Source organism: Sapajus apella, unplaced genomic scaffold, assembly GCF_009761245.1.
Source record: "Sapajus apella isolate SASKATOON/1434 unplaced genomic scaffold, GSC_monkey_1.0 scaffold19, whole genome shotgun sequence".
NCBI lineage: Eukaryota > Metazoa > Chordata > Mammalia > Primates > Cebidae > Sapajus > Sapajus apella.
In genome coordinates this window covers 25,720,015-25,746,187 of record NW_022436959.1, presented here as the reverse complement: position 1 = coordinate 25,746,187, position 26,173 = coordinate 25,720,015, and the positions used below count along the sequence as shown (strand labels likewise).

The window sequence follows — 26,173 nt, the reverse complement described above, 5'->3', positions numbered from 1 at the left end:
AGCACTATCTCTCTCTCTCTCTCTTTCTCTCTCCCCCTTTCCCCATGCTTTCTCTCTCTGCCTGGTTCCTTCTCTTCCACATAAAGGCACAGTGAGAAAACAGTTGTCTGCAAGTCAGGAAATAGGCTTTCGCCTGGAACCAACTTGGCTGGCACCGTGGCCTTCACATGCACCAGAACTGGGAGAAATAAATTTCTGTTTAAGCTACTTGATCTACGGTGTTTTGTTATAGAAGCCCAAGAAGCCTGATGAAACCATCACCACAACCTCTTAAGTGTTTGTTTTACAAAAGATTTCTAATGTTTCCACAGAAATACTTGATGAACATAAAGAAAATACACATTATGTAGCAGAGTAGCTAATCCAAGTTAGAGAACATTGGGCAAAAATTACTGGTGATTCTGGCAATAATTGATATAAAATCCTGCTTCACCATTATGTCACTTTTCCTTTCAGTGTAAAGGAACTGGGTCATAAATAAACACAAAATTCCTACGCGCTTTTCAAGCTTTCAGGAGTGTATAAATTTTCTTTTAAAGCACTTTGTGTTCTAATATATCAGAAAAATTTTTCATATAGTTTTGACATATATAAAATACAGATTTTTATCAAGACTGCATTTACTTGATTAGAAGAAACTCTATCTATAGTCTTACTCCTGTGTTATATTAACTCATTTCTGGGTAAGGATGATTCCCACAAATTTGCTTTAGAGTGAATGTCAGTGCTGAGATTATAAGTAGTTACAGTTTACATTTTTTTTTCTTTCCCCAGAAGATTTAGGATTGATACAGTTTACAATTTTTAAAGACACTCGGGAGCATAATAGCTTCCCAAATCTTTTGAAATATGTCCTCACAGCTAGTTCCTCCAATTGGAACAATTATGCTATTAATAGTATTAATAGTAAAAATGAAATCTGTCTCTAAGGTCCACTTTATTTTATTGTTAACAGGCTGTTAGAAGTAGGTCTGTTAAAACAGGCCTGGAAAGCATTTTGTTATTTGTGTTACATTTTTCTATTAATGTGGAAGGTTACAGACGTTGGAGAAGAACCGAATCATAATAGGTGACCTTTTAAATGTGCTGAATGGCATGTATTATATGAGACACACACATTCTCTCTGTTCTGTGTGTACTTAGTAAATTAACTGAATGTTCAACTTCTGAATATGATTTATCATGTTTGAATCAAAGGAATTTGAGGCCCGGACTGTTTTTCTCTCCTATCTTCCACAGCCCACGTATTTTCTGGTTTCACCTTTAGCTCCTTTTTAATTTTTAGTTTTACTACTAAAGTTCTTAGAGTCAACATTTTATTCCTAACCATGCCCCCAATAAGAATGCCACAATTTCATCCTTAAAGGCAGATATTTTGCCATTGTTCTGGTCTTTAAAGTCTGCTACTTTCATCACTATAAAGTAGTTCCTTTATTGCTGAATTGAATTTGTACATGAATTGAATTTGTATACTTCTTCCCAAGTGACAAGATAAATTCCAGGGATTTTCTGAGCCTACTGGGTAATGACTATTCGTTAATAATTAATAATTCATCTAATAACATTCAGTAGTATTAGAAATTGTGACTATATCATTGGTTACATGGCTTTTGGGTTTAGATCAAGGGTCAGCAATTTTTTTCTGTAAAAGACTACACGGTAAATATTTTTGGCTCTGTAGGCCATATGATCTCTTTCACAACTCTCAGTTTTGTCTTGTATCATGAAGGCAGCCACAGGCAGTATGTAAAAAAATGGTTGTAACTATGTTCTGATAAAACTGATTACAAAAAACAGGCTGTGGGCTGGAGTTGGCTCATAGGCCATAGTTAGCTGACTCCTGGCATAGACACACAGATTGATAAAAGCCAAGAAATAAACATTTCTACCTCTAGAATCACACAATGGTAAAGTTAGCCATCTCATATCTTAGTTACATGATATTGTTCAAGTGAGAGTACAAGTAAGGACACAATTTAAAGTCAATAACATTTAAGATAAATTCTTTAAATTAAAGGAAACGCTTAAAGATTCAACAAATACAAACTTTTTAAAGTAAAAAGAAATCTATTAGTGGTAAGGTATAATTGCTTTTACTCATACATATAATACAAGTTGTATTTTAGAGCTCTTAGCTTTTTCTGTAACTTCAGCAATTCACTCTATGGTGATGTTACCCTAATTTCCATCTGCCATCCATGCTGTCTCTACAGCTACACTTCTACATTCAAGGGCATACCTGGATATTTCAACCTGGCTAAGCTTACCGTGACCTCAAATATAAAATGTATAAAATATGTTTTCTAAAATAAGCTCTGCTTTTAGACCCAGGAGTTTTCACCAATACAACTATTCTTAAACTATACATGTTGGAGCTAAAGAATCATATGATCAACCTTGACTCTTATTTTTCTCTCTCCTTCTGTTGTCTGCTACTAAGTCTGCAAAACATTTCCCTCGACAGTATGTCCACTATCCATTTATTTTCGCCTATTTTTATTATTGTTGTTTCTATGACTTCAACCTTGCATTGCTACAGCAGCATACTAGCTGGCATTCAGGCCCATGTGTCTTATCTTTCTAATTTATTCTGTGCACGCTGACAGATAAAACACTGCTTTCATCAGGTCCTTGCTCATACCACTTATCGAACAAGGTCTAAAATACTGATCTTGACATTTATAGCCTTCCACAAAATCACCCCAGGCTTCAGATCATATCTGCAGAGGCTCAATCCACCCACTTTTTTTGTGAACACATTTAATGTTTTTGTTTTTCTTACCTCAAACACTTAGCTTAGAGAATTGATCTATTTTGTGTTCTTTTATTCTCTCTACTTCTTCTAATATTATGGTACAGGTCAAGTCCCAACCATACTTTAAGTCTTTTCTCAGCTCTTTAGCTTCAAATGATTGGCCTTGCAACTAAGTTTCAGTCTTTAATTCTTACATTTTCGGTGACATTAACACTGATCTAATTTCTCTAACAAATAAAGCTCTCTTGTTTAAACATCTTCATTCTTTCCTAAAATTTACAGCTTTTTCTACAGTCTTCTGAATGTAGTAACAGTGGAATGAGCAACTGAAATTAGAAAGTCTGAAGCACTAGTGGGGACAGAGAGTGGCTTCTCTATAGTCTTTGTTGTCTGATTTAAAGTTTACTATATTTTTTGTCATTAAAAAATAGTGCAAGTTCATTTTTTTTTAAATGCAAGTCTCTGACCACATAAGGACGGACAAAGATGAAAACAGGAAGAATTTGGAAGCTTAATAATGTGGAGTTCAGAAAACAGCCATCACCATCAAAGGAAGAAAATTTTGCCTTCTTGCAATAAGGAAAATATATTTCTCCACTCTTAATTTTCTCCATTTCATGTTTCTATAGAAATATAAGCTGTAAGAATCTTTCATCTACTCAGGCAACAATGAAAAAGGCTGTCTTCATATGGAAGTTAAAGGGGTTGTTATGAATATATTTATGAAGCAATCACTTGTTATAATGCAACTTTCTCTTCCCAGACACCCTGAAAATAGATAAGATTACGAGGTACAGCAAGTTGTTTGACAGGTACGCCAAGATTAGGAAGCGCTATGTAAGTACAGGCAGAGAAAGAGACACCAGTAACAGGAAATCAAAAAAGACCAATCAGAAAGATAGGAGAAAGTAGCACTGATGACGCTAAAGACCCTTTTATCTCAGAGGGAGTGGTAACAAGTATTCGATAACACAAGGTGGCCACCCAGGATGAAGAATAAACAGTTTTCCAATTTGGAAATGAAAAGGTTCCTGGTAATCACAGAAAGAACAGTTTTTGTACAGACTGCCTGTAAGACCCAAAAGACCGATATACATACACTCAGTTGGGTTATGAACGAAAGGGAAGAGGGAATAAATTAACATTTAATGAAGACAGCATGTTCCAAGTGCTGCAAGGCTTTTGTGTTCTTATCCTTAAAGGGAGGAAATGAATCATCCAAGGTTGTGCAGCTTATACATAACAATTTGGAACTGAAGCTGCTTTCACTCTTGTGCTGCTTCTACTCTATCGTGTATTTCCTCCAGTTGTGTTTTATAAAAATATAGCTTTCATCTGTTTTACCTAATTTTAGTTGACATTTTGATCCCTGGGTGTTGTTTGTGCATATATTAAGAAAATTTGAATAATCCTAAAAGATTATTTGGTCCAAACCTTTTTTTTTCTTTTAATCTAAATAAACTGAGATCCAGAAAGATGAAGGGATGAATAAGACACACTGTATTTATTAGTAAAAAAAACCTGAGACTAAAACTTATATTTCCTGATTCCCAAACTCATGCTCATTTTCATTATAAACTCTATACAGAACCCAAAATGGGAGATGATCCAAGATGGCCGAATAGGAACACCTCTGGAGTGTAGCTCCCAGTGAGAATGCAGAGGGTGAATGATCACCGCATGTCCAAATGAGTTTTTACTGCCCCACAGACCAGGAGATTCCTGGGTGCAAAAGTGCCAGGAGTCTCCAGCATGGCTGTTTCAGCCAGCACAGTGGGTATCGCAAAAAAATTCACACAAATCTGGGCAGTCATTTCAACTGGTGCCTGGTACGCCTGGGAGACAGTTGCCAATTCAACTGAAAAAAAGGGGGCTAAAACAGGGAGCCAAGTGATATGCCTCAGTGGGTCCCATCCCCACAAAGGCCAGCAATCCCAGACGCTCTGGATTGAGAGTTTCACAGCAAGCACAGCTGGACCCGGGATGGTCCAGCTCTGTGCGGGGAAGGGCAACCACCATTACTGAGGCAGTCCACCACTACTGAGGCAGTCCACTATTACTGAGGCAATCCACCATTACCGAGGCAGTCTGTCATTACAGAAACAGTTTGCCATTACTGAGGCAGACCGCTGTTACTGAGGCAGTTCTATCTATACCACTATAAACAAAACTGCAAGGAAGTTCACACAGCAGCTGGGCAGAGTGCACGGCAGCTCAGCAACACCTCTGACTAGGCTGCCTCCTTGCTGGGCAGGGAATCTCTGAAAAAAGGCAGCAGCATGTCACAAAATTATAAATAAAGCCCCACTTTCCCAGGACAGAGCACCTGGGAAAAAAGGGCGGTTTTGAGTTCTGCTGCAGCAGACTTAAACGTACCTGCCCAGCAGCTCTGAACAGAACAACAGAGCTCACAGCTGTGCGCTTGAGCTCCTATAAGGGACAAACTGTCTCCTCAAGCAGCTCCCCAACCCCCGTATATCCAAAGAGACACCTCATAAAGGAGAGCTCAGACTGACATCTGGCAGGTATCCTTCTGGGACAAAGATAACAGAAAAAAGAAATTGGCAGCAACCCTTACTGTTCTGCAGCTGCTGCAGATGATCCACAGGCAAGCAGGGTCTGGAGTGGACCTCCAGCAGTCCTAGAGCAGAGGGGCATGACTGTTAGAAGGAAAACTAAAAAACAGAAAGAAATAACTTCATCATCAACAAAAAGGGCATCCACTCAGAGACCCCATCTGAAAGTGACCAAATACAAAGACCACAGGTAGATAAATCCACAAAGATGGGAAGAAACCAGCACAGAAGATGAAAACACCCAAAACCAGAACACCTCTCCTCCTCCAAGGGATCACAACTCCTCACCAGCAAGGGAACAAGGCTGGATGGAGAATAAGTCAGATGAACTGACAGAAACAGGCTTCAGAAAGTGGGTAATAACAAAATTCTCTGAGCTAAAGGAACATGTTCTAAATCCAATGCAAAGAAACTAAGAACTTGAAAAAAGGTTTGATGAATGCTAATGAGAATAAACAGCTTAGAGAAGAACATAAATGAATTGATGGAGCTGAAAAACACAACATGAGAACTTCATGAAGCATAAACAAGTTTCAATAGCCAAACTGACTAAACAGAAGATAAGATATCACAGATTGAAGATCAACTCAATGAAATAAAATGAGAAGGCAATTCTAGAGAAAAAAAAGTGAAAAGAAATAAACAAAGCCTCCAGGAAATATGGGATTATGTGGAAAGACCTATGTTTGATAGGTGTACCTGAATGTGATGGAGAGAATGAATCCAAATGGAAAACACTCTTCAGGATATTATCCAGGAGAAACATCCCCAACCTAGCAAGGCAGGTCAATATTCAAGTCCAGGAAATATAGAGAACACCACAAAGATATTTCTCAGGAAGAGCAACCCCAAGGCACATAATCATCAGATTCATCAGGGTTGAAATTAAAAAAAACATGCTAAGGACAGCTAGAGAGACAGGTTGAGTCACACACAAAGGTAAGCCCATCAGACTCACAGTGGAGCTCTCCACAGAAACACCACAAGCCAGAAGAGAGTGGGGGCCAATATTCAACATCCTTAAAGAAAAGAACTTTCAACCTAGAATTTCATATCCAGCCAAACTAAGATTCATAAGCAGAGAGAAATAAAATCCTTTACGAACAAGCAACTACTCAGAGATTTTGTCACCACCAGGCCGGCCTTACAAGAGAAAGAAGCACTAAACATAGAAAGGAACAACCAGTACCAGCCACTCCAAAAATGTACCAAATGGTAAAGGGCATCGACACAATGAAGAAACTGCATCAACGAATGGGCCAAACAATCAGCTAGCATCAAAATGGCAGGATCAAATTCACACATAACAAATTAATCTTAAATGTAAATGGGCTAAATGCCCCTATCTAAAGAAACAGACTGACAAATTGGATAAAAAGTCAAAACCCTTCAGTGTGCTGTATTTAGGAAACTCATCTCACATGAAAGGAAATGCAAAGACTCAAAATAAAGGGATGGAGAAAGATTTACCAAGCAAATGGAGAGAAGAAAAATAAAAGGAGGAGTTGCAATCCTAGTCTCTGATGAAACAGACTCTAAACCAAGAAAGATCAAAAGAGACGAAGAAGGGCATTACATAATGGTAAAAGGATCAATGCAACAGAAGAGTTAATGATCCTAAATATATATGTGTCTCACACAGGAGCAACAGATACATAAAGCAAGTTCTTAATGACCTACAAAGAGACTTAGGCTCCCACCCAATAATAGTGGGAGACTTTAACACTCGGCTGTCAATATTAGACAGATCAATGAGACAGAAAATTAACAAGGATACCCAGGACTTGAACTCAGAGCTGTGCCAAGCAAACCTAATAGACATTTATAGAACTCTCCACTCCAGATCCACAGAATATACATTCTTTTCAGCACCACATTGCACTTATTTCAAAATTGACCACATAATCGGAGGTACGTCACTCCTCAGCAAATGCAAAAGAACGGAAATCATAACAAACAGTGTCTCAGACCACAGTGCCATCAAATTAGAACTCAGGATTAAGAAACTAATTCAGAACCGCACAACTTCATGGAAACTGAACAACTGGCCCTTGAATGTTGACTGGATAAACAATGAAATGAAGGCAGAAATAAAGATGTTCTTTGAAACTAATGAGAACAAAGACACAACATACCAGAATCTCTGGGACAATTTAAAGCAGTGTCTAGAGGAAAATTTATAGCAATAAATGCCCACATAAGAAGCAAGGAAAGATCTAAAATCCACAGTCTATCATCAAAATTGAAAGAGCTAGAGGAGCAAGATAAAAAAAAAAAAACCTCAAAAGCTAGCAGAAGACAAGAAATAACTAAGATTAGAGCAGAACTGAAGGAGATAGAGACACAAAAAAACTTTCAAAAAATCAATAAATCCAGGAGCTGTTTTTTATTTTTAAAAGATAAACAAAATGGAGAGACTATTAGCCAGATTAAGAAAAAAGAAAAGAGAAGAATCAAAGAGACTCAATAAAAAACGATAAAGGGGATATCACTACAGATTCCACAGGAAAACAAACTGCCATCAGAGATTACTACAAACAACTCTATGCACATAAACCAGTAAACCTGGAAGAAATGGATAAATTCCTGGACACTTGCACCCTCCCAAGCCTAAACCAGGAAGAAGTTGAAACCCTGAATAGACCAATAACAAGGGCTGAAGTTGAGGCAGCAATTAACAGCCTGCCAACCAAAAAAAGCCCAGGTCCAGATGGGTTCACAGCTGAATTCTACCACACATAAAAGAGGAACTGGTACCACTCCTTCTGAAACTATTCCAAACAATCCAAAAAGAGGGAATCCTTCCCACATCATTTTATGAGACCAATATCATCCTGATACCAAAACCCAGCAAAGACTCAACAAGAAAAGAAAACTTCAGTCCAATATCCATGATGAACACAGATGCAAAAATCTTCAATAAAATACTAGCAGACAAATTGCAACAGCACATCAAAAAGCTTATCCATCACGTTCAAGTAGACTTCATCCCGGGGATACAAGGCTGGTTCAGCATATGAAAGTCTATAAATGTAATCCACCACATAAACAGAACCAAAGACAAAAGCCACATGATTATCTCAATAGATGCTGAGAAGGCCTTTGACAAAATTCAACAGTGCTTTATGCTAAAAACTCCATAAACTAGGTATCAGTGGAATGTATCTCAAAATAATAAAAGCTATTTACCACCAACCTACAGCCAATATCATACTGAATGGGCAAAAACTGGAAGAATTCCCTCTGAAATCTGGCACTAAACAAGGATGCCCTCTCTCACCACTCCTATTCAATATAGTATTGGAAGTTCTAGCCAGAGCAATCAGGCAAGAAAAAGAAAAAATGGTATTCAAATCAGAAAGGAAGAAGTCAAATTGTCTCTATTTGAAGACAAAATGATTGTATATTTAGAAGACCCTACTGTCTCAGCCCAAAATCTCCTGAAACTGATAAGCAACTTCAGCAAAGTCTCAGGATACAAAATCAATGTGCAGAAATCACAAGCATTCCTATATACCAATAACAGACTTAAAGAGAGCCAAATCAAGAACGAACTGCCATTTGTAACTGCTACAAAGAGAATAAAATACCTAGAAATACAACTAACAAAGGATGTACAGGGCCTCTTCAAGAAGAGCTACAAACCGCTGCTCAAGGAAATAAGAGAGGACACAAACAGATGGAAAAACATTCCAGTTAGAATGGTGATCATTAAAACATCTGGAGACAACAGATGCTGGAGAGGATGTGGAGAAAAAGGAACACTTTTACACTGTTGGTGGGAGTGGAAATTAGTTCAACCATTGTGGAAGACTGTGTGGCAATTCCTCAAGGACCTAGAAATAGAACTTCCATTTGACCCAGCAATCCTGTTACTGGTTATATATCCAAAGGATTATAAATCATTCTATTATAAGGACACATGCACACGTACATTCATTGTGGCATTGTTTACAATAGCAAAGACCTGGAACCAACCCAAATGCCCATCGATGAGAGACTGCACAAGGAAATTGTGGCACATATACACCATGGAATACTATGCAACCATAAAAAACAATGAGTTTGTGTCCTTTGCAGAGACATGGATGAATCTGGAAACCAACATTCTTAGCAAACTGACAGAAGAACAGAAAATCAAACACTGCATGGTATCACTCATAGGTGGGTGTTGAACAATGAGAACACATGGACACAGGGAGGGGAGCATCACACAGCCGGGTCTGTTGAGGGGACTAGGGGAGGGATAATGGGCGGTAGGGAGTTGGGGAGGGATAACATGGGGAGAAATGCCAGATACAGGTGAAGGGAATGGAGGCAGGAAACCACACTGCCTTGTATGTACCCATTCAACAATCCTGCATGTTATGCTCATGTACCCCAGAACCTAAAGCGCAATATATATATACACGTATATAAAAGAACAGAAAATGTAGGCAAATCTATGCTTAAGAAGGGATCAGCAGGGCATGCGAAGAAGATTTCACTCAGTCTCTCAAAGAATGATTTGAAATGGAGAAGAATGACTTTCAGCTCTGTATACTGTACCTCATAACGCAACTTTCCTACAGTTTCTATAACTACAAAGGGAGTCACAATTACATTTTATCCTAAGTTGATGGTGGGAGACACATAATGAGAATTATGGAAATAAAATAAAATTCTAAAAATTACTGCAACTAGGAATTTAAGATTATTTGGAAACTAAGTTTTATGTTTCAGAAGAAGGCTTCTAAAAGGAAGATTATAAACATAGGGGATTTTTTTTTTAAAGGAAATAAAAGCTTTTTTTTTTTTTTTCCCTCAAAAAGGCAGTTTTTTCATTGTATAGAAAAGGAAGTCCCAGATAAAATCATTAAAAACTGGAATTCTGCTCTATATGTTCAAATTTTTATGTCAACCTGAAATATATAACTACATGTGAGAGAACAAAATAAGTTTTTTATAAATTAAATCCAGTTTCTTGCATATTCAATTACATATTAAACTACATTTTAAGTATACAGCAGGAGCTATATTCTAAAAGTCAATATGAGTAAAAATAACCATGCACTCTTTAAATACTGAATTTGTTATGCCTAGAAGAAACAACATATTTCAAAGCTTTATACATTCCCTATAATATCTAGTAAACAAGCTTCAAACATTTTCATTATCCATTTCTGCAAGATTCCATGTTATTTAGTGCTGCAGATTACAGATAAGCAAATAAGTCTTCCATTTAAAAATCAGTACTAAATATGAACAGAATGTAGATAGCCATGAAAATGATAGGAATGTCATTCTGAGAACTTCTGAAAAAGTTAACGAATTCTATTACATAGCATATATGCACATACACAATGCAGGTAGACAAGGAAGTAGAAATCATACTGTTTTAGGTGGCAAGCAAAGTGCTATGGAATACTTCAATCTAAAAACAAACCAAAAGCTTCAGTGTACCATCTATGTCATCACTGAAAGTTTGGCCTGATTTTCTTTCAGATATAAATGAGAGAAAAATTCCAGAGTTATGAGCTAATGCCACAAAACAACAGGGGCAATTTAAAAAGACAAGTTTCCATGTCCTGATGTTTTGTGGAGTGGCTCATAGCAGATTTATATCTGCTTTGCTCTGTTTGCTGAGCATGGTGTCAAAGTGACAAGCACATCAAAATAGTGGTTAAACTGGTGATGTTGGAGAAATGAACTGTGGAATGGGGCCTCCCACCTCTTGCCTGTCGCCCAGGCCCACAGCCTTCCTGTGCTCCAGGGCTGTCTTGTTGCACGCTCCAAGGGACTAATTGGCATCTGCGCCATTTGTGGGTCTTCCACCTACAAGATAAGAACAGAAGCCTGATGGAGAAGCAGCAAAAATGCCAGGCAAATCACAGACACACAGCAGCATGACTGACTACTGCAAACAGGAATTTATTTAACAATGCTCAGTTCTATTTAAATTTAATTTAGATCTCCATCAAGGCTTTAGAAGAAGCAGCATTAAATACAAAAGTACTTTCTCTGGCAATGAAGACAATCATTGTCAAGCTCTATGGAACTCTACTGAGAACTTTTAGACTTTTTAATAATTAGGACTGCCAACAGATGCACCAGAGGGCCCCAGAAGTGATGCATGCCATTTAAATAAAATACATTTATTTTATTCAAGTTACGAAGCTGTATTCAAGGCATGAGTCTTTTGTATGGTGCTCTTTTGGTTCGCACTGTAGGAGTATCTCAGCGACTGTAATTATAGTACACTTTATAAAAACAAATTGCAAAAATAAATAAGTTTGAACCAGTAGTTGTCAATGTTCACGTGTACACATGACAAGTATTTGTCATCTCAGAATTAAGGCTGATACATTAAGATGGCAAATTTGACAATAATACCATCTTAAGTAATTATTTTGGCATTAATTGATGCCGTAATATTTTATTTACTGTCGGGACTGCAAACATATACTGCGTCAGATTTCTACTAGATATTTTCTGTCTTAATCATGAGGAGGTGAAATTTCTCTAACAAGTTATCAAGATGATACATAGCCTCAATAACTATGATTTTATTTGAGGTGATCACAAATGAACACAACAGACATCTTATTAGCATCACTGAGATACCGTTGTCATTTCACAAGCCAGAATACCAGCATTTATGAGAACAAACAGGTGCTCTTTGGAGCCAGAGGAGAAATACTTAGGCTATTCTTCTAAGTGAAAATGAATTGCTTCCTAAAGCATATATGTTTCATAACTATTAATCACGTTCAGCATTTCTTATACCTTCTTCCAACATAAGACATTTCCCTAAACTACCGTGGCTAATATCACACCTTGGAAATGTATACAAGTATTTGTCTCCTTATACAGTAGAGCAGCTCTCTCAAAGATGAAGAGACAAGAATGGCAGCTACAGCCATAAACGTTCCCAACTCCACTGAGCCTGTGGAAGCGTGTTGACTTCCTTTCCTTATCCTAGGAAATGAAGTGGAGTTGACGTATTTGTTCAGCTCCTCCCTCACGATGCATTTCCCTAATCCTACCTGTAGCTTTGGCACACTTGAGGTGCCTCGCAGGCCTTTTCTTCATAGAGGGGATCTGTGCAGTCTCGGCCCCCATTGGCTGGCAGCTGAATGATGACCCGATGTCTAGACTGCTTCCTGATACCGGAGTCCCCTGCAATGAAGCAGCTTTTTACCTCTGTACTTTGCACTGATAAGATAATCTCTAAATACCAGTCTGTGTGAATAAATTACACCTCCTCCAGCAACATGTGCTTTGACAAACCTGAGAGGCTTCACCTGGTCTAAACATTCACCAAATTCTCCCCAAGAGCATTTATATCAAAAACCCAATCAATTCATATTTAAAAATGGAGAAAATGTGAAGAATGGAGAAAACAATTCTTCAGTCAACTAGCCTTCCTGAGGTGCACAAAGTAATTGCTCTTTTGTATAATTCTTGCCCTTGAGGAAAATGACAGATCTAATTAATTTATTTTCCTCTACCTTAAGTTTATTTTCTTGCTTTTTGCCTAGCCCTGTTTACCACATGGGACTCATACACATGTAATGAATCTTCTTCAGGAGAATATATTCAGTGCTATAATGTGAAATTTTATTTGTTATTCATTTAATTTGAAATGCATAACTTGTAAATTATTCCGGTCATTTATTATTCATGTTAAACAGTCTAAGATCTTCAATTCAGGTCACATTCTAAACATCAGGGACCTATAGTAAAAAACTGGTTTCTTAGAGGCAGACACAGACTTTTTAAAGAAGCAGTCAAAATAGCAACACTTACTATAAATAAATAATTCCAAATGATGTTAAAAATGGGAAAAATTAACATATACTTTCAATAGAGACATCAATTTGACAGTATGAGTGATATAAGGATTCAAAAAACTTTTTGTATAAAGAGCATATAGTGTATACAACTTGCCAACTTTAATATACTTCAACTAACATTATATATACTTTAAGGATTAATAGCTGCATGGTACAAGGTTTTACTTACAAAATAATTCTCTAAAGAATCATGTTAATATAATCCTCTTGATGCATTTACATTATTTTGTAAGATCTTCAAATATTTGATACACAAACTACAGGAACAAATATTTTCAAGGATTTGCAGCTCCTAAGAATTAAAGTTTAATCAGAAATCAAATGAAACCTTATTAAGATACTGTGGTAGTGGAGAATGTATGATTTGATGATTAGAACATTCCCATAATGGAATATCTTTTCTCATGAAGTCAAGGCTATCCTTCAACATGGTCTGGGCAACGAGTCACTGCTATGTTTAGAGAGGAATCCTGTACTGAATGGGAGACAGGATCAGACTGGTGATTCCTAAATGCCTGACTTCATAGGAGAATCTCTTTACCACCACCACCAACCTATTTTCAGGCCTATACCCAGAACTACTTAATCAGAATCTGGAAGCTGGGTTTGGGAATATGGTATTTAAAAATATTGCCAGGCAATTGGGACAAAGGGCTAGGTTTGAGATCTATTGGAATAAATGACCTTGTATGTCCTATCGCAATTTAAGATTCTGGCCTTACATGTAACTTTTCAGAATTATTGTTCCCATTGTGGGGTGTACTCTGTGCTATTAATGATGGCATAACTATTTTAATGAATAAGTGGAATACTACAGGTAATGGAGCAGGGAATTGGGGGCTAGAAGTACCGGGCAGCAGAGAATTAAAGTATTTGAAAATACTATCATGGACTTTTAATTGTAACAGTAGTAGTTTGAATGTCAGCTGCAACTGTTACATGTTAAATATGATTTATCTAGGGAAGATCTAAGAAATGTCAATAGGACTTTTAATAAATTGCTAATGCAGTCTCCATCTATTATATTGTCCAAATGACCTGTATTTTAGGGCCCAGGTGATAAATTCCTTTAATAATTTAGAGAGAGGAAAAACTTTGTTTCCCTTGACAATCTGTTAAGAATCCATTGTACTTCTATTTTTTGCTTTGGTCACCAGAATCTCAGAGCTAATTTTCTTCTCAATTGCAGGAGCTTGCCTCAGCTTTGATTTTCTAGTATAATTTTTTCTCTTCTTCTTCCTTTTACCCCCCTCCCCTATTCACTACTTGGCTTTGCCCTTCTTTTACAATTTCTATTACTTTTTCTTTTGTTTTATGTTTGTGATCTGTCCATAATCTTATTTTTTTAAAGTATACAAACTAAATAATTAGACTCATCATTTGTTTAGCATTGGGGAAAGCAGGGAAGTTTCTGTTTGCTTGTTTTTTAACAGGGACGTAAGGCGTAAAGGGCTCAAATGGGTTTTTGTTCCCCAGTTGGTCAAAATTTTTAGAGGCAATTACCCTCCAACTTGCAGATAGAAGACAGACACAGGATTAGGACCAAGGGATTTGGGAACTGGTGGAGACAATGAGCTCAGCATTAGTGTCACCTCATAGACTAAAGCTCCTGGTTATTAACTATCTAGATGGCACCTGGTGCATAGCCAGGGCTGGTCTACTTGAGGACGCAGCTACCAAACATTAATGTTTCAATTCTATTTTGTTTGTTGATTTGAAAGAAAAAATGTCACTTAGAACACATTTCTGAAACATTCTCCTAGCGCCTTCTCATCACAAACTCCACAAATTAGTACAAGATATATACGACTATAATGACATTTTCACATCCTTAATGGATTCCAGAGTGGCAATCCATTTATTCTGATAAAAAGCTCAAATCCCTTAACCTGGTGCAGCCCAAAGGATAGAGATTGTGACCTGATTAAAGCGGAACTCCTCAAAGCCATAACACCCAGAGAAGAAGTTTAATGGAGTTACACAGGAAGTGTCATGACATCCATGTTTTTACTCACTGGGAGGTCTGTTTCTTCTTCGATTGCAGTTAAGAAATTGCTTGTGCACTCAAAGTTACAGCACTGTAGAGTTCTGCGAGGTTATAGAGCCCTCAGATCAGAGAGCCGAAAAAAAGGAAGCTATACAGCACATATTATAAAAAGAAAAAACAGAAGTTTCCTCTGTAATAACTTGAGCTGACAAACTTCGAATTTTATACCTTTCATCGTCCCCTGTTTGTATGTATGCTCATTTTATTATATGTGGTTGATATATGTGTAGTGTTTCTATCCATCTGTGTGTTTCACACCTGAGATAAGAGTCACACATAGTAACTGCTTAATAAATATTTACTGAATGCACAAACACATTTCTTTCATATCTTCTCAACTGGATTATTAGCATCTTCTATTTCTTTCCAACTATTCCTTTATAGTAGTAAGCACATGGGTACCAACGTTGTGCTTTGAGGATTAATAAAAATAAGCTATCATCTACTTTTCACTAGAAATAATAGATATGGGAAAAAATAAGGGTACCTGCCTGCGATGTTTATGCTTAAAAATGCTTATCTAGGATAGAAATGGAGAAAACAGATTGTACTTCTAGCAAATAATTATGTAATGATGTGGTACATAGATTCAGAAGGTATGTCATTTCTCACGCAGTTACAGCATTTTTCAGATATCTTAAGACATTCAAAATAAATTTCACTAGAGAAATTACTTGATGAAACGGATTTAAAGGGCAGGAAAAATGGATTCATTAAACTGGAAATGGGATGGACTGCAGGTTGGACCAGCACAGTGATAGGAAACTGAAAAGGATGGGGAGGAAGGCAGCACATCACACTACCATGTGTGTATCTATGCAACAATCTTGCATGTTCTTCACATGTACCCCAAAACCTAAAATGCAATTAAAAAAAAAGAAGAAAGAAAGGGATACATTTCATGCAAGAAGGAAAATGTAAAGGTAGTATTCATATCTTTGGTGGTAATTCTGGTGTTCTAGTGATTTAGGACATGAGGTAGAAGAAGCCTCTGCAATATTCCTGCTATCTCTCAAGACAATAAATACAGTGAGAAAAAAAAGGAGCAAACCAAATTTGAGAAACCAGATAAATTATTTGATCAAAAGTATTGATTTTTTAAAAATGAGAGGTACAAATAATTTATGTGCATAAATTATTTCTATTTTTTAAAGCGCCCTTTGTCAAAATTTATAAAAATTTGAAAAAAATAGCAAGTCACTGGTCTAAGGATTAAACTACATTCCACTCAATACCTATCTTTATCAGCATTGATATGTCAGCGGATATTTTAGGTGAAGGCTGAGTGACATTTCAAACAACCTTTCGGTTCTTCCTGGAATCTGATTCTTTTTTATTTCCTGTAATAGTATTGTGTATTTTACTCCTTTAAAGTGCTTTTAAAAAGAAGGTTGGTCCCGCACTTTAATAAGCGCAACATCCTTGTAAAATTTAGACTTTACTGGCAGAATTAAGTCAAAAGAACCATCCCATTCTTAAAGAACCATCCCATTCTTGAGTTAATTTTCTGCTGCTCTTACCTCTCCCTGAACATTCAACTTTGTTTAGCACTTTTAAATAGTATGTGCAAGTTGGTGTAATTTCAAAATGATGCTTGGATCATTTCCATTTCTTACCAAATAATGAAAAAAAAACTAAGCTCAGTCATTGCTTTATTTTCTTCACAACAAAAGACTAGCTTTCTATAACACTACTGTCTATTCTCCATGACAGCAGTCTCCAGGCAAAACAGAAAAGGCTTCTTCTAGAGCACAAAGCATCTTGGCACTGTTATTCAATGACAACCCCTTCTATCACTCCCCAGACTGTAAAAAATTTTTATTTCCTCAATACACAATTGTAGCGATTCTTTTAAAAGCGGAGTGCCTAAGTTTAGGGTTTCCAAAACCCTTTTTATTCTAGGAGACACAACATAAGTCACCAAAGAAAACACTCAGCTATCATTCCTTGCTCCGGATGACATGACCTGTGTTCAGGGAAACACAGCTCTGCCTCTTAGACAGCCTCTTGCTTCCAAGAGACTGATTCCCAAGTTGGCATTTTTTACTCCTCTGCCACCACCATCCCAGGAACTCCAGGAGAGGATAGTATCCTAGTGGCACCATGCATTTTTACTTACGGAGGTTTCCTACCTTCCCCCAAGAGACCAGCCCCACTAAACTCATCATGCCTCACATGCTGTCACTCACCACAAGAGCCCTCCCCAGCCCACGGTCATTTATCATCACCCACAGCACTACCTACATGTATAACATGATTCAATTTCTCATTCCTTTACATCCCCTAGCCCTTCCACCACTGCACCCATGGGAACTCATCATCACCCACTGGTTTCTCATCTTCAATCTCTTCTGGGAAAGTTTCCTTTACATCCTGGGCTCCAGTGGGTTGCTCTTTCCAAAATCACATCTTTCTCATGGGCATTTAATGCTTTCCTGATGTTTCTAATTCCCGCTTGGAATTCTTTCATGTTTCAATTCAATTCAAGAGATCTTCTTGAATTCTGAAGAACTCTTACCCCTCCTTTAAATACGATTTTCCTTAATATATTTGCTCTCACATGATTATTCCATTCTCTTCCTTAGAGCTCTTTCTGTTTTACCACTAAACCTTGTTATTGAACCATGTAAGTCTTACATTATCTGGGCTGAGCAGAAAAATCCTATATGTTAAATGTAATTAAATCTTCCTTGATGTCAGGGACTGTGATTTCTCTACAAGACCATTCGTGTGCTAGTTATATACAGGAATCAATAAATAAGTAATTAAATATTTATGCATATATACACACTTAAGTACTGACTCAGTTAAGGCCTGTGTAGCATTCACAATCTATTCATTCTTATCTACTTGCTAAGAAGTTTTCTTAAAGTACATTATGTGAATTATCACTGTGTTTTACATTTTTTATTTTATAAATGATTAAACAGCAAAGAGTAAATCACTTTCTTCATACCGTAAAAATCACAGTATGAAGAAATCATGTTATTTTCTTTTCAAGTATGGTATTTTTATGAGTAAGAAACCTCTATTTTTTTCTTTCCTTTCTAGACATATATAATAAATTACAAAATCACAAATGCATTTTCAAGAACTTAAGAAAAAATCTGTAGGCTACTTAAAATGGTCCAAATTTCTGAATACATTCCAATATCCAAAATTATTTTGAAATAAAGATCTAAAAAATTAGAAAAATTCTGATTCTTCACTTTTATTAGTGATTACTCTAGAATCAATTCAATAAAATCTGTTCTTTTTTAAATCTTTACTTCCTTGAAATACTTTATATCAAGTCAGCTGTTTTAAAACAGTATTTTACACAATACATGAAAATATCCAAAATAAGAGAAAGGCAAAGTCTTTCCACTTTCAAAATTTTCAGTTAAAATTTGTTTTAGACTATTAATAATTTGGTTATAAATGTAACTGCACGTTTTGGAATTATTAGTAAATGAGCATATTTATATTAACACAAAAGATCAAGTATAAACGTATCAAGAATAAAATCTGTAAATGTATTAATTCTATGTAATTAACAATGCTTTTTAATTGAATTAATAACCAACAATTACCACCTATAAGAAACTGCCATCATAGGTAAAATGTTAATCTATAATAAAGTACTATTCTTTTATGAACTATGCCCAGTGTTATTCAGCTTTTAAAAAATAAAGGATTGGGAGGCCGAGGTGGGCGGATCACGAGGTCAAGAGATCGAGACCAACCTGGCAAACATGGTGAAACCCCGTCTCTACTAAAAACACAAAAAAATTAGCCGGGCATGGTGGCACGCGCATGTGGTCCCAGCTACTCGGGAGGCTGAGGCGGAAGAATCGCTTGAACCCAGGAGGTGGAGGTAGCAGTGAGCGGAGATTGCGCCACTGCACTCCAGCCTGGCGACACAGCAAGACTCCGTCTCAAAAAAATAAAATAAAAATAAAAAAATTAAAGGAATAGAAGAAAATCTGGATTAAAATGTCACGCAATGACATTGTATAGCAAGTTTATGCTATCAACATGTTTATAAAGGTTAATGCTCACATCTCCTTTAATTTGCCATAAGTTATTTAAATGCCTTAAAAGACTCTTAAAAATATTGGCAGTGGCTTATGCCTGTAATCTCAGCACGTTGGGAGGCTGAGGCAGGTGGATCCCTAGAGACTGGGAGTTCTAGATCAGCCTGGCCAACATGGCAAAACCCCATCTCTACTAAAAATACAAAAATTAGCCAGGCGTGGTGGCACGTGCCTATAGTCCCAGTGACTTAGAGGAAGAGGCAGAAGAATCTCTTCAACCCAGGAGGTTGAGGGTGTAATGGGCCGAGATTGAGCCACTTGTACTCCAGCCTGAATGACAGAGTGTGAGACTCTGTCTTAAAAAAATAATAAAATAAATTTAAAAAATAATTTTCTATCTCTTTTCAGTTTGTGGTTTAATATTATTTGATATTTCAAGAGTATTAAATAGAAAAAGCATCAAAAGAAACTCACGTTTCAACCACATACATTTATAATAACACAGTAAAAGTATCTATTGTTAAATTTATAATCCATAAAGGATTTGAATAAATTTTGACAATTTAAAATATCTGTTAAGCTAGAAGCTGATTCTTAATTGAGTCTCTCGTGTTAAGAAACAAGAATAAAAAGCATAATGGGAATTTAGAAAAAATTATCTGTATTTGTTGAGTGAATAAGATAAGAAATAGGAGACAGTGTCATCTGTAATACTGCAGGGAAATTTGGTCAGTTATTGTATAAGTCACCTGGAGGATGTTGATACCTTTCTCATCAGCAATGAGAAAAGACCCTGTCCTAGAAGGTAAAGAAAGAATTATCAAAGTATTTGGCTTGGTACTAAGGAGTCTTTGTCTGTAAGTAATAAAAGCAAAACTAAACCAAACTGGGGATAAACACTCATAAATTCCTCCTGACACAGAGTATGTTGGCAAAGAAACAATTTGGCCATTTTTCTCTTTCTTTTATTCCTATTCTTGTAGCTGCATAATTGAATCTGCAGCAAATCTAGTCACATGTCATTTCTTTATATTAAGTAGGTTGAAAGCCATGTGTACAGATAAAAGCACTGTATATCCTTTTAAAATATACAAACCAGTACATATTCTTTCAGAAAATGTGAAAGTAAACATTATTAATATAATAAGATTTAGAATTCATCACTTTAATCTATATCATAAACTTTCAAGTCAGGCTTTGGAATAAAACTCACTTGTTTGGTTTTCTCAAGCTATGTTATTTTCTAGGGGGAAACTAAAATTGTATGGCATCCATATTAAATCAGGTTTACATAGCCCTGTACAAAACTCACAAACAATGCTAGGCCAGACCTCAGAAGTCTACTGAGGGGGTTTTCTAGGTGAACAGCCTTCCTAACTCTGCAGACCATACCTCCTTTACATGAAGAAGGGCATGATGTCCAGTCACTATATGGGGTCACAATGCAGTCCTTCTTACAAGGAAGCAGACAAGGCCTTACAGTTTCAGGTCGAAGGCTTTCAGGACATCTATGAAAGCAAAGGGAAATTATTAGGCTTCAATAGAAAGGCAGCAAATCAGATAATTTAATTTCTCTAGAATTTTCACTGATAAAATCACAAAACAAGTCACTCATCTGTATTATTTAACTTCCAGGAGCCTTTCTTTCTGCTACAGGCAAAAACTATACAACTAAATTGATTGTTTCAAACTGGACCTCAGTAAAGCTTCTCAAGGCAAGATGTGCAGATTTGCTAATAGCAGTGATACAACTGAGAACCAGATATAACAACCACCCCTTATCCTCTTATAATAATCTCTCCATTAATAAATATTTATATGCTAATGTATTTTATGAGAAATTTTGTGGAAATTTAAATTATGAATTTAAGGATCTAATTCTATATTTGTATGACTAAATAGGCTTTTTGCCTATTATAAGTGTCCAGGTTATTCTACACTTTACTTTTACAAAATACATATTGTAGAAAACAAATTTACAGTGGAGTATATTTTTTACACAGTAGTCAAAATACAATACTATATTAAGAACTACATACTTAATAATAAATGAGAAAATAAAAGTGTATTAATCAATCTCATAAGCAGTTTTTGCTTTATTCCTGGTTTTATTTAGTGTATCTATTTGTGTTTTCTTTTCCATTAGTCGCTGGTTTTGAATTATGGGATTTAATATTTTTTATGTTTTTATAAGCTACAGTATCTTTTTGGAACAAAAATAATGAATATAAATACAATAAAGGTAGTAAATCAGTAGTTTAAAGAAAAATGAAATACTGTGTGCTTGACATAAATTGTGGTAAAATTATTGTTTTCAAAATAACAGCAAAAATATATTATTTATTGGGAATACGAGAGAAAGATAAGAATGAAGAACACGGGAATGTCTAACTTCATATAAGCTTTCACTTCTTAAAAGATAATAGGAAGCTATGCACAGGTTTAAAATATACTGCCTTATTCAAAATATACTTATTATATAATTTTTTACACTTGATCTTAGCCAAAAGGCTGAGAAGTAATAATTTTTATATTTCCCAATTCTTCTCTGCATTTTCATGATCTGATGCTACTATTGCTATAGGTCCAGCGCTGATCATGAGCCTTAGAAAACTAAAAAATAATAACATAATTCATATAATTAAAAGTAACAACTTAGATTCTGATTCCTAAGCAATTCTCTTTTGAAGTCATATAAATCCTTGCCATGTAAGCTAATAGGCAATGAAGAAATAATCTAAACAACTAGTATAGTTCTTGTTAAAATAAAATGGCAAATCAGATTCTAAAATACTATATAAAAGATAATTCAAATATTTTGTAGTTCAAGATAAATTGTCTTTTGTCAAGTAAGTTACTCAGGTTTTCAGAAGTGAACTATGAGTGAAAAAAATCAACATGAGTAATATATTTCCCATATTTTTATAGTATTTTACTGATACTTCATTTTTGACACATCTTGTATTATAATTATTTATGTCCATTTTCTTTCTCATACATAAATATTATGCTTTATTCAATTATGTAGATCCATGTTCTCCTCTTTTACTTGAAAATCCTAGTGTATATTTGGAAGTGAATCTTAAAATATAAAGAATCCAACACTTCAAAAATAGTCTTTTTGATTTATCTTCAGCTGGAATTTTCCTAATTTCTATGACTATTCAAAGTCATGGACAACAAAGAAATTTAGATTTGAATCATAGAAGCTAATGTATTATTACAATTTAGACTATAAATCACTAGAATTATAATTGAACTCCACATGTAATTCAGTTAATTCTTTTGGAACTATGAAATTATTGGTCAGTAATTATTATTCTCAGTGCTTTTTTCCAAAAGGCAATTTCATAACTTTAACAATGACAGAGCGTTCCTCAGCTACATTCTCCTCAGACACTAACCCTGAATAAATCAATGGAATTTACAATGTTATCATTGACAACCTCCAACTATTCTGTTTTAGTTCAGAAATAGTCACAGCAAGATACTTGGCTGACTGTGGAGAACAAAATTACAAACAACAAAGTTGTTAAATGAACACACAAAGATAAATTATACAGTCTACATGACATCCAATAAAATGAATTTGGACTTCCTTTGGTAAGGCAATTGGTTCAGTCAACATGCTTCTTTTATCCTTTGTACTGTTTGTATTCAGTGTTTATGGTTTAAATCAAGGAATTGATTTTCCCCCAAATCTTATGCAAGGTCAAATTAAACAGATGTGATAGGAGCTGAAATTTGTTACTGGGAGGATAGATAAGATCAATAACATTGATTTTACCATTGCACAGTAATCTGTTTTATTAAGAGAAGTTTAAAACAAATTTTCAATTTGCATTTTTTGGTCCAAATACCTAGTATTGGAAACCATTCACTGAATTTAACCTAGCATTTAGGGAGAAGGACAATAATGTTTTCTTTTGAATTCACAGTATTTGCTTGATTTTCTAGAATTTTAAAGGCAAAGTACATCCATTTGATCTAACAAGTCTATAGATGTATATAGGTCATTGAATGAAGGCTACAAGGGCAAAGCAAATTTTTAATGAATTATTGTGGTAATGTGATGTGGGGCTTCAGGATATCCTTCCCACTGATTTAATGCTGTTAATCCAGCAGGCTTTTTTACATATAGGCTTTTACATACGCACATCCATTACTTAGGAAAAATATTTTGTAGTTTGTAGAAGTGAGGAAAATGTCAACAGCAACATCTGGAAGATGATTAACCATTGGACAGGAACAGAATGAGCTTACTGGTAGACGCTCAGCACAGTAACCCTCATCCTGTGCCACAGCAGGCTGGGCCTGTGCCTGGGTAGTGAATACCTTTATTCTTATTCCAGCAAGAATCAGAATCCTCCAAGACTTGGGACTTCTGCTCTTGTTACTTTTGATTTTAATACACTGCACATTAATTTCCTGAGATTCATCACCGCTTTAGCATAATTTCTATTAAAATACTGGTTTGAGGCTACCTATTAAACATGTGAAACAGTCTTTTAATTTATTCAAATCACTGGCATGTTTACTGTTTCCTAATTTCAAGCAATATAAACAAATAAGTCATGGGGCAAAATATCCCTAAGGTCTGGAACCCAGGCCAGATAAAAACATCTCATAATGGGATTCTTATTTATCTCCCTGGAGTTTTTCACACATCAGAAACACTTTCATCTTCCTGGAACACTAAGGAGTAGCTAACATTCTTAAGAAAGAAAGAACAATTTCTAACATTTATTGAGTACTTGGATTACTATTATATTTTTCATTAAAGCCTTTCAACAGACTTTGAAACTGTTGGCCAGGATAAGTTAGGTAGCATGCCGAAGATTACACACAATATTTTACCACTTGGCTGAGTATTTTGAAAAGATGAGGCTTTTAAACTCATGCAAAAATTGACTCGTTTACCATTTCATATCTCACATGGCTAAAGTGATTTGAATTTTTTTAAAGTATGCTGTCTTAGATTTGAAAAATAAAGAAGTTTTTCCCCTCAAATATTTTTTAGAGTGGATTTATTAATTTTCTCTATGCATCCAATAGCTCAGCTATGCCACTGTTTTTGTTCATACTTCTCACAAGGCACATAGAATATGCCAACTCTCTGGTTCTTTGTTCTCCCCTCCAGCAAAGTGTTTTCCTTGTTATTACAGTACTCATCTCCACCCTGAGAAACTGATAGTTTTTCTACTTATAATAACACTCATCCTATCCCAAGGCTCTGTCTTGAAAATAAATGGTTTTTATTCTAACTATTGAAAGATACAGTAAGTATGCTTCAGTATTTTTGATATAGTGTTTTTTAGGGGAAATGAAAGGCAGATCATACAAGGCTTCTATCCAATTAAACTAGATTGGGCAGCCTCCATAGCCTATGGGTATATAGGAGGTCATGGATGACCCACACTGCCAGGACTTAGTACACTGTCAGTATTGATCAGCCAGGCTTAAAGCAAGCACTTCTTTCATTGCCTCACTAGCTTAATAAAAGCAGAAAGTGCTACCATAAAACACAAAGTAGCTACCAGATAGAAAGATTTCTATGGAATTTATGGCTCCCCAGTACAAAACTCAAAGCCGTTATAGTTTTATCAGTGGCTGACTTTCAAAACAAACAAATCTTACTCTTGAGGACAGGTATGACAAGCATCAAAATGCTCCATTTCATGAAGCCAGTGAAGCCTGAGCCAATCCTCTGCACAGTTGGCTACAGAATTTACTGTTGTCATTCTAAAGCTCTTACTTTTTGGGTCCCACTTGGCCCACATTGACTCGCACACAGATGACTTTTCTCGTCTGCATGCCGACAGAGCAGGAAACCTCCCCGTTCCAAGTCGTAGTTGTGTTGAAGGACGATACGGAGGTGTCCTCCACGCACTGGCCCCAGGGACCAGTCTGCCAGTGGTACACAGTGCAAGGATGCTCATTACAGCTTCGCACTTCTTGCAAAGCACTGCTATTTGGACAGTGAATTCCACCTAAAAAAAGGACAATGACAGCAGATTAGATATGGTGCCAGCAGGAACCTGACCATTCTCTGTTCTTTGGAATTAACACGGCTGACAACAAGATCCACCACTTATTTGGCACATAGCCTGTGACCTACACACTGCTAGGGAAGCAAATTATGTGTTAATCTGACCTCAGTGGCTTAAAATATAAACTCTAGTTACATGACACTTGCTTTAGGGGGCTATGGAAGACCTTAAAGAAAGAGGCCATTGTCCTCCAGAGAAAGTGAAAATGAGGCACAAATGAGGCCCATGTTATTGCTGACCAGGAGAAACATGGGTATTGAGACTTTGCGGATGCAGAAAACCAAGTGTATTTTCAAATATTATCCCCAAGGTTGAAAGTCTTAGTTACAAGTTTTGAAATGTTGCTTAATTTAATGTATTAGGTTTCAGGGTGATTAGAAACAGGGATATTAACTGTGAATGATATATTATGATGCTCCAGAGCATTACTGGGAAGGCCACTGAGTAACAATAGTATCATATTTCTTCAAGTGTAAGTTGTATTGACTGTGCAATCCACCATCATTTTACGTGTCCCAAGGAAAAAGAAACGGCTGCAAATTAAAATATGCTTTCCGATAAACTCTAACGTATATTGTGTGCTTATAGAAATAGCTTTTTATGACTTAATAATATAGCTTTTAATATTTCTCTTTTACATACATGAAAAGGAAAGGTATTTCTAAAACTTATTTACATTAAGAATCCCAGTCTTTCAAGCCAGTTTTTAATTCACACCCATTGAAGTCCGTGTTCTCCTCCTACACAGTATCAGCTTCTGTGATGTCAAAAAAGCTGATGTAGGGTTTCTTAAAAAAGAGTTCTCCTTTTTCATCTCTAGAATTTTCTTCTGGAATACTGATACTCATCTCTAAGTTTTGATATTGTAGCATCTTTAATTGCCCCAGAAGGTAT

At 36.0% G+C, this 26,173-nt stretch overlaps 1 protein-coding gene and 1 pseudogene across 4 annotated transcripts in view; both read right to left on the bottom strand.

Annotated features, from left to right (window-relative positions):
• The window catches only part of THSD7A (thrombospondin type 1 domain containing 7A), a 491,756-nt gene that overhangs the window by 95,778 nt on the left and 369,805 nt on the right, over positions 1 to 26,173 (bottom strand). For all 4 annotated transcript variants that reach the window (XM_032286742.1, XM_032286743.1, XM_032286744.1 and 1 more), the window contains exons 8-11: positions 24,985 to 25,219; positions 20,622 to 20,737; positions 12,357 to 12,489; positions 11,042 to 11,145 (exon numbers count right to left, since the gene is read on the bottom strand). In XM_032286742.1, the coding sequence (XP_032142633.1) occupies positions 11,042 to 11,145; positions 12,357 to 12,489; positions 20,622 to 20,737; positions 24,985 to 25,219 (588 nt within the window). The remainder of the gene's footprint in view (positions 1 to 11,041; positions 11,146 to 12,356; positions 12,490 to 20,621; positions 20,738 to 24,984; positions 25,220 to 26,173) is intronic.
• On the bottom strand, positions 21,610 to 21,752 carry LOC116557606 (annotated as a pseudogene).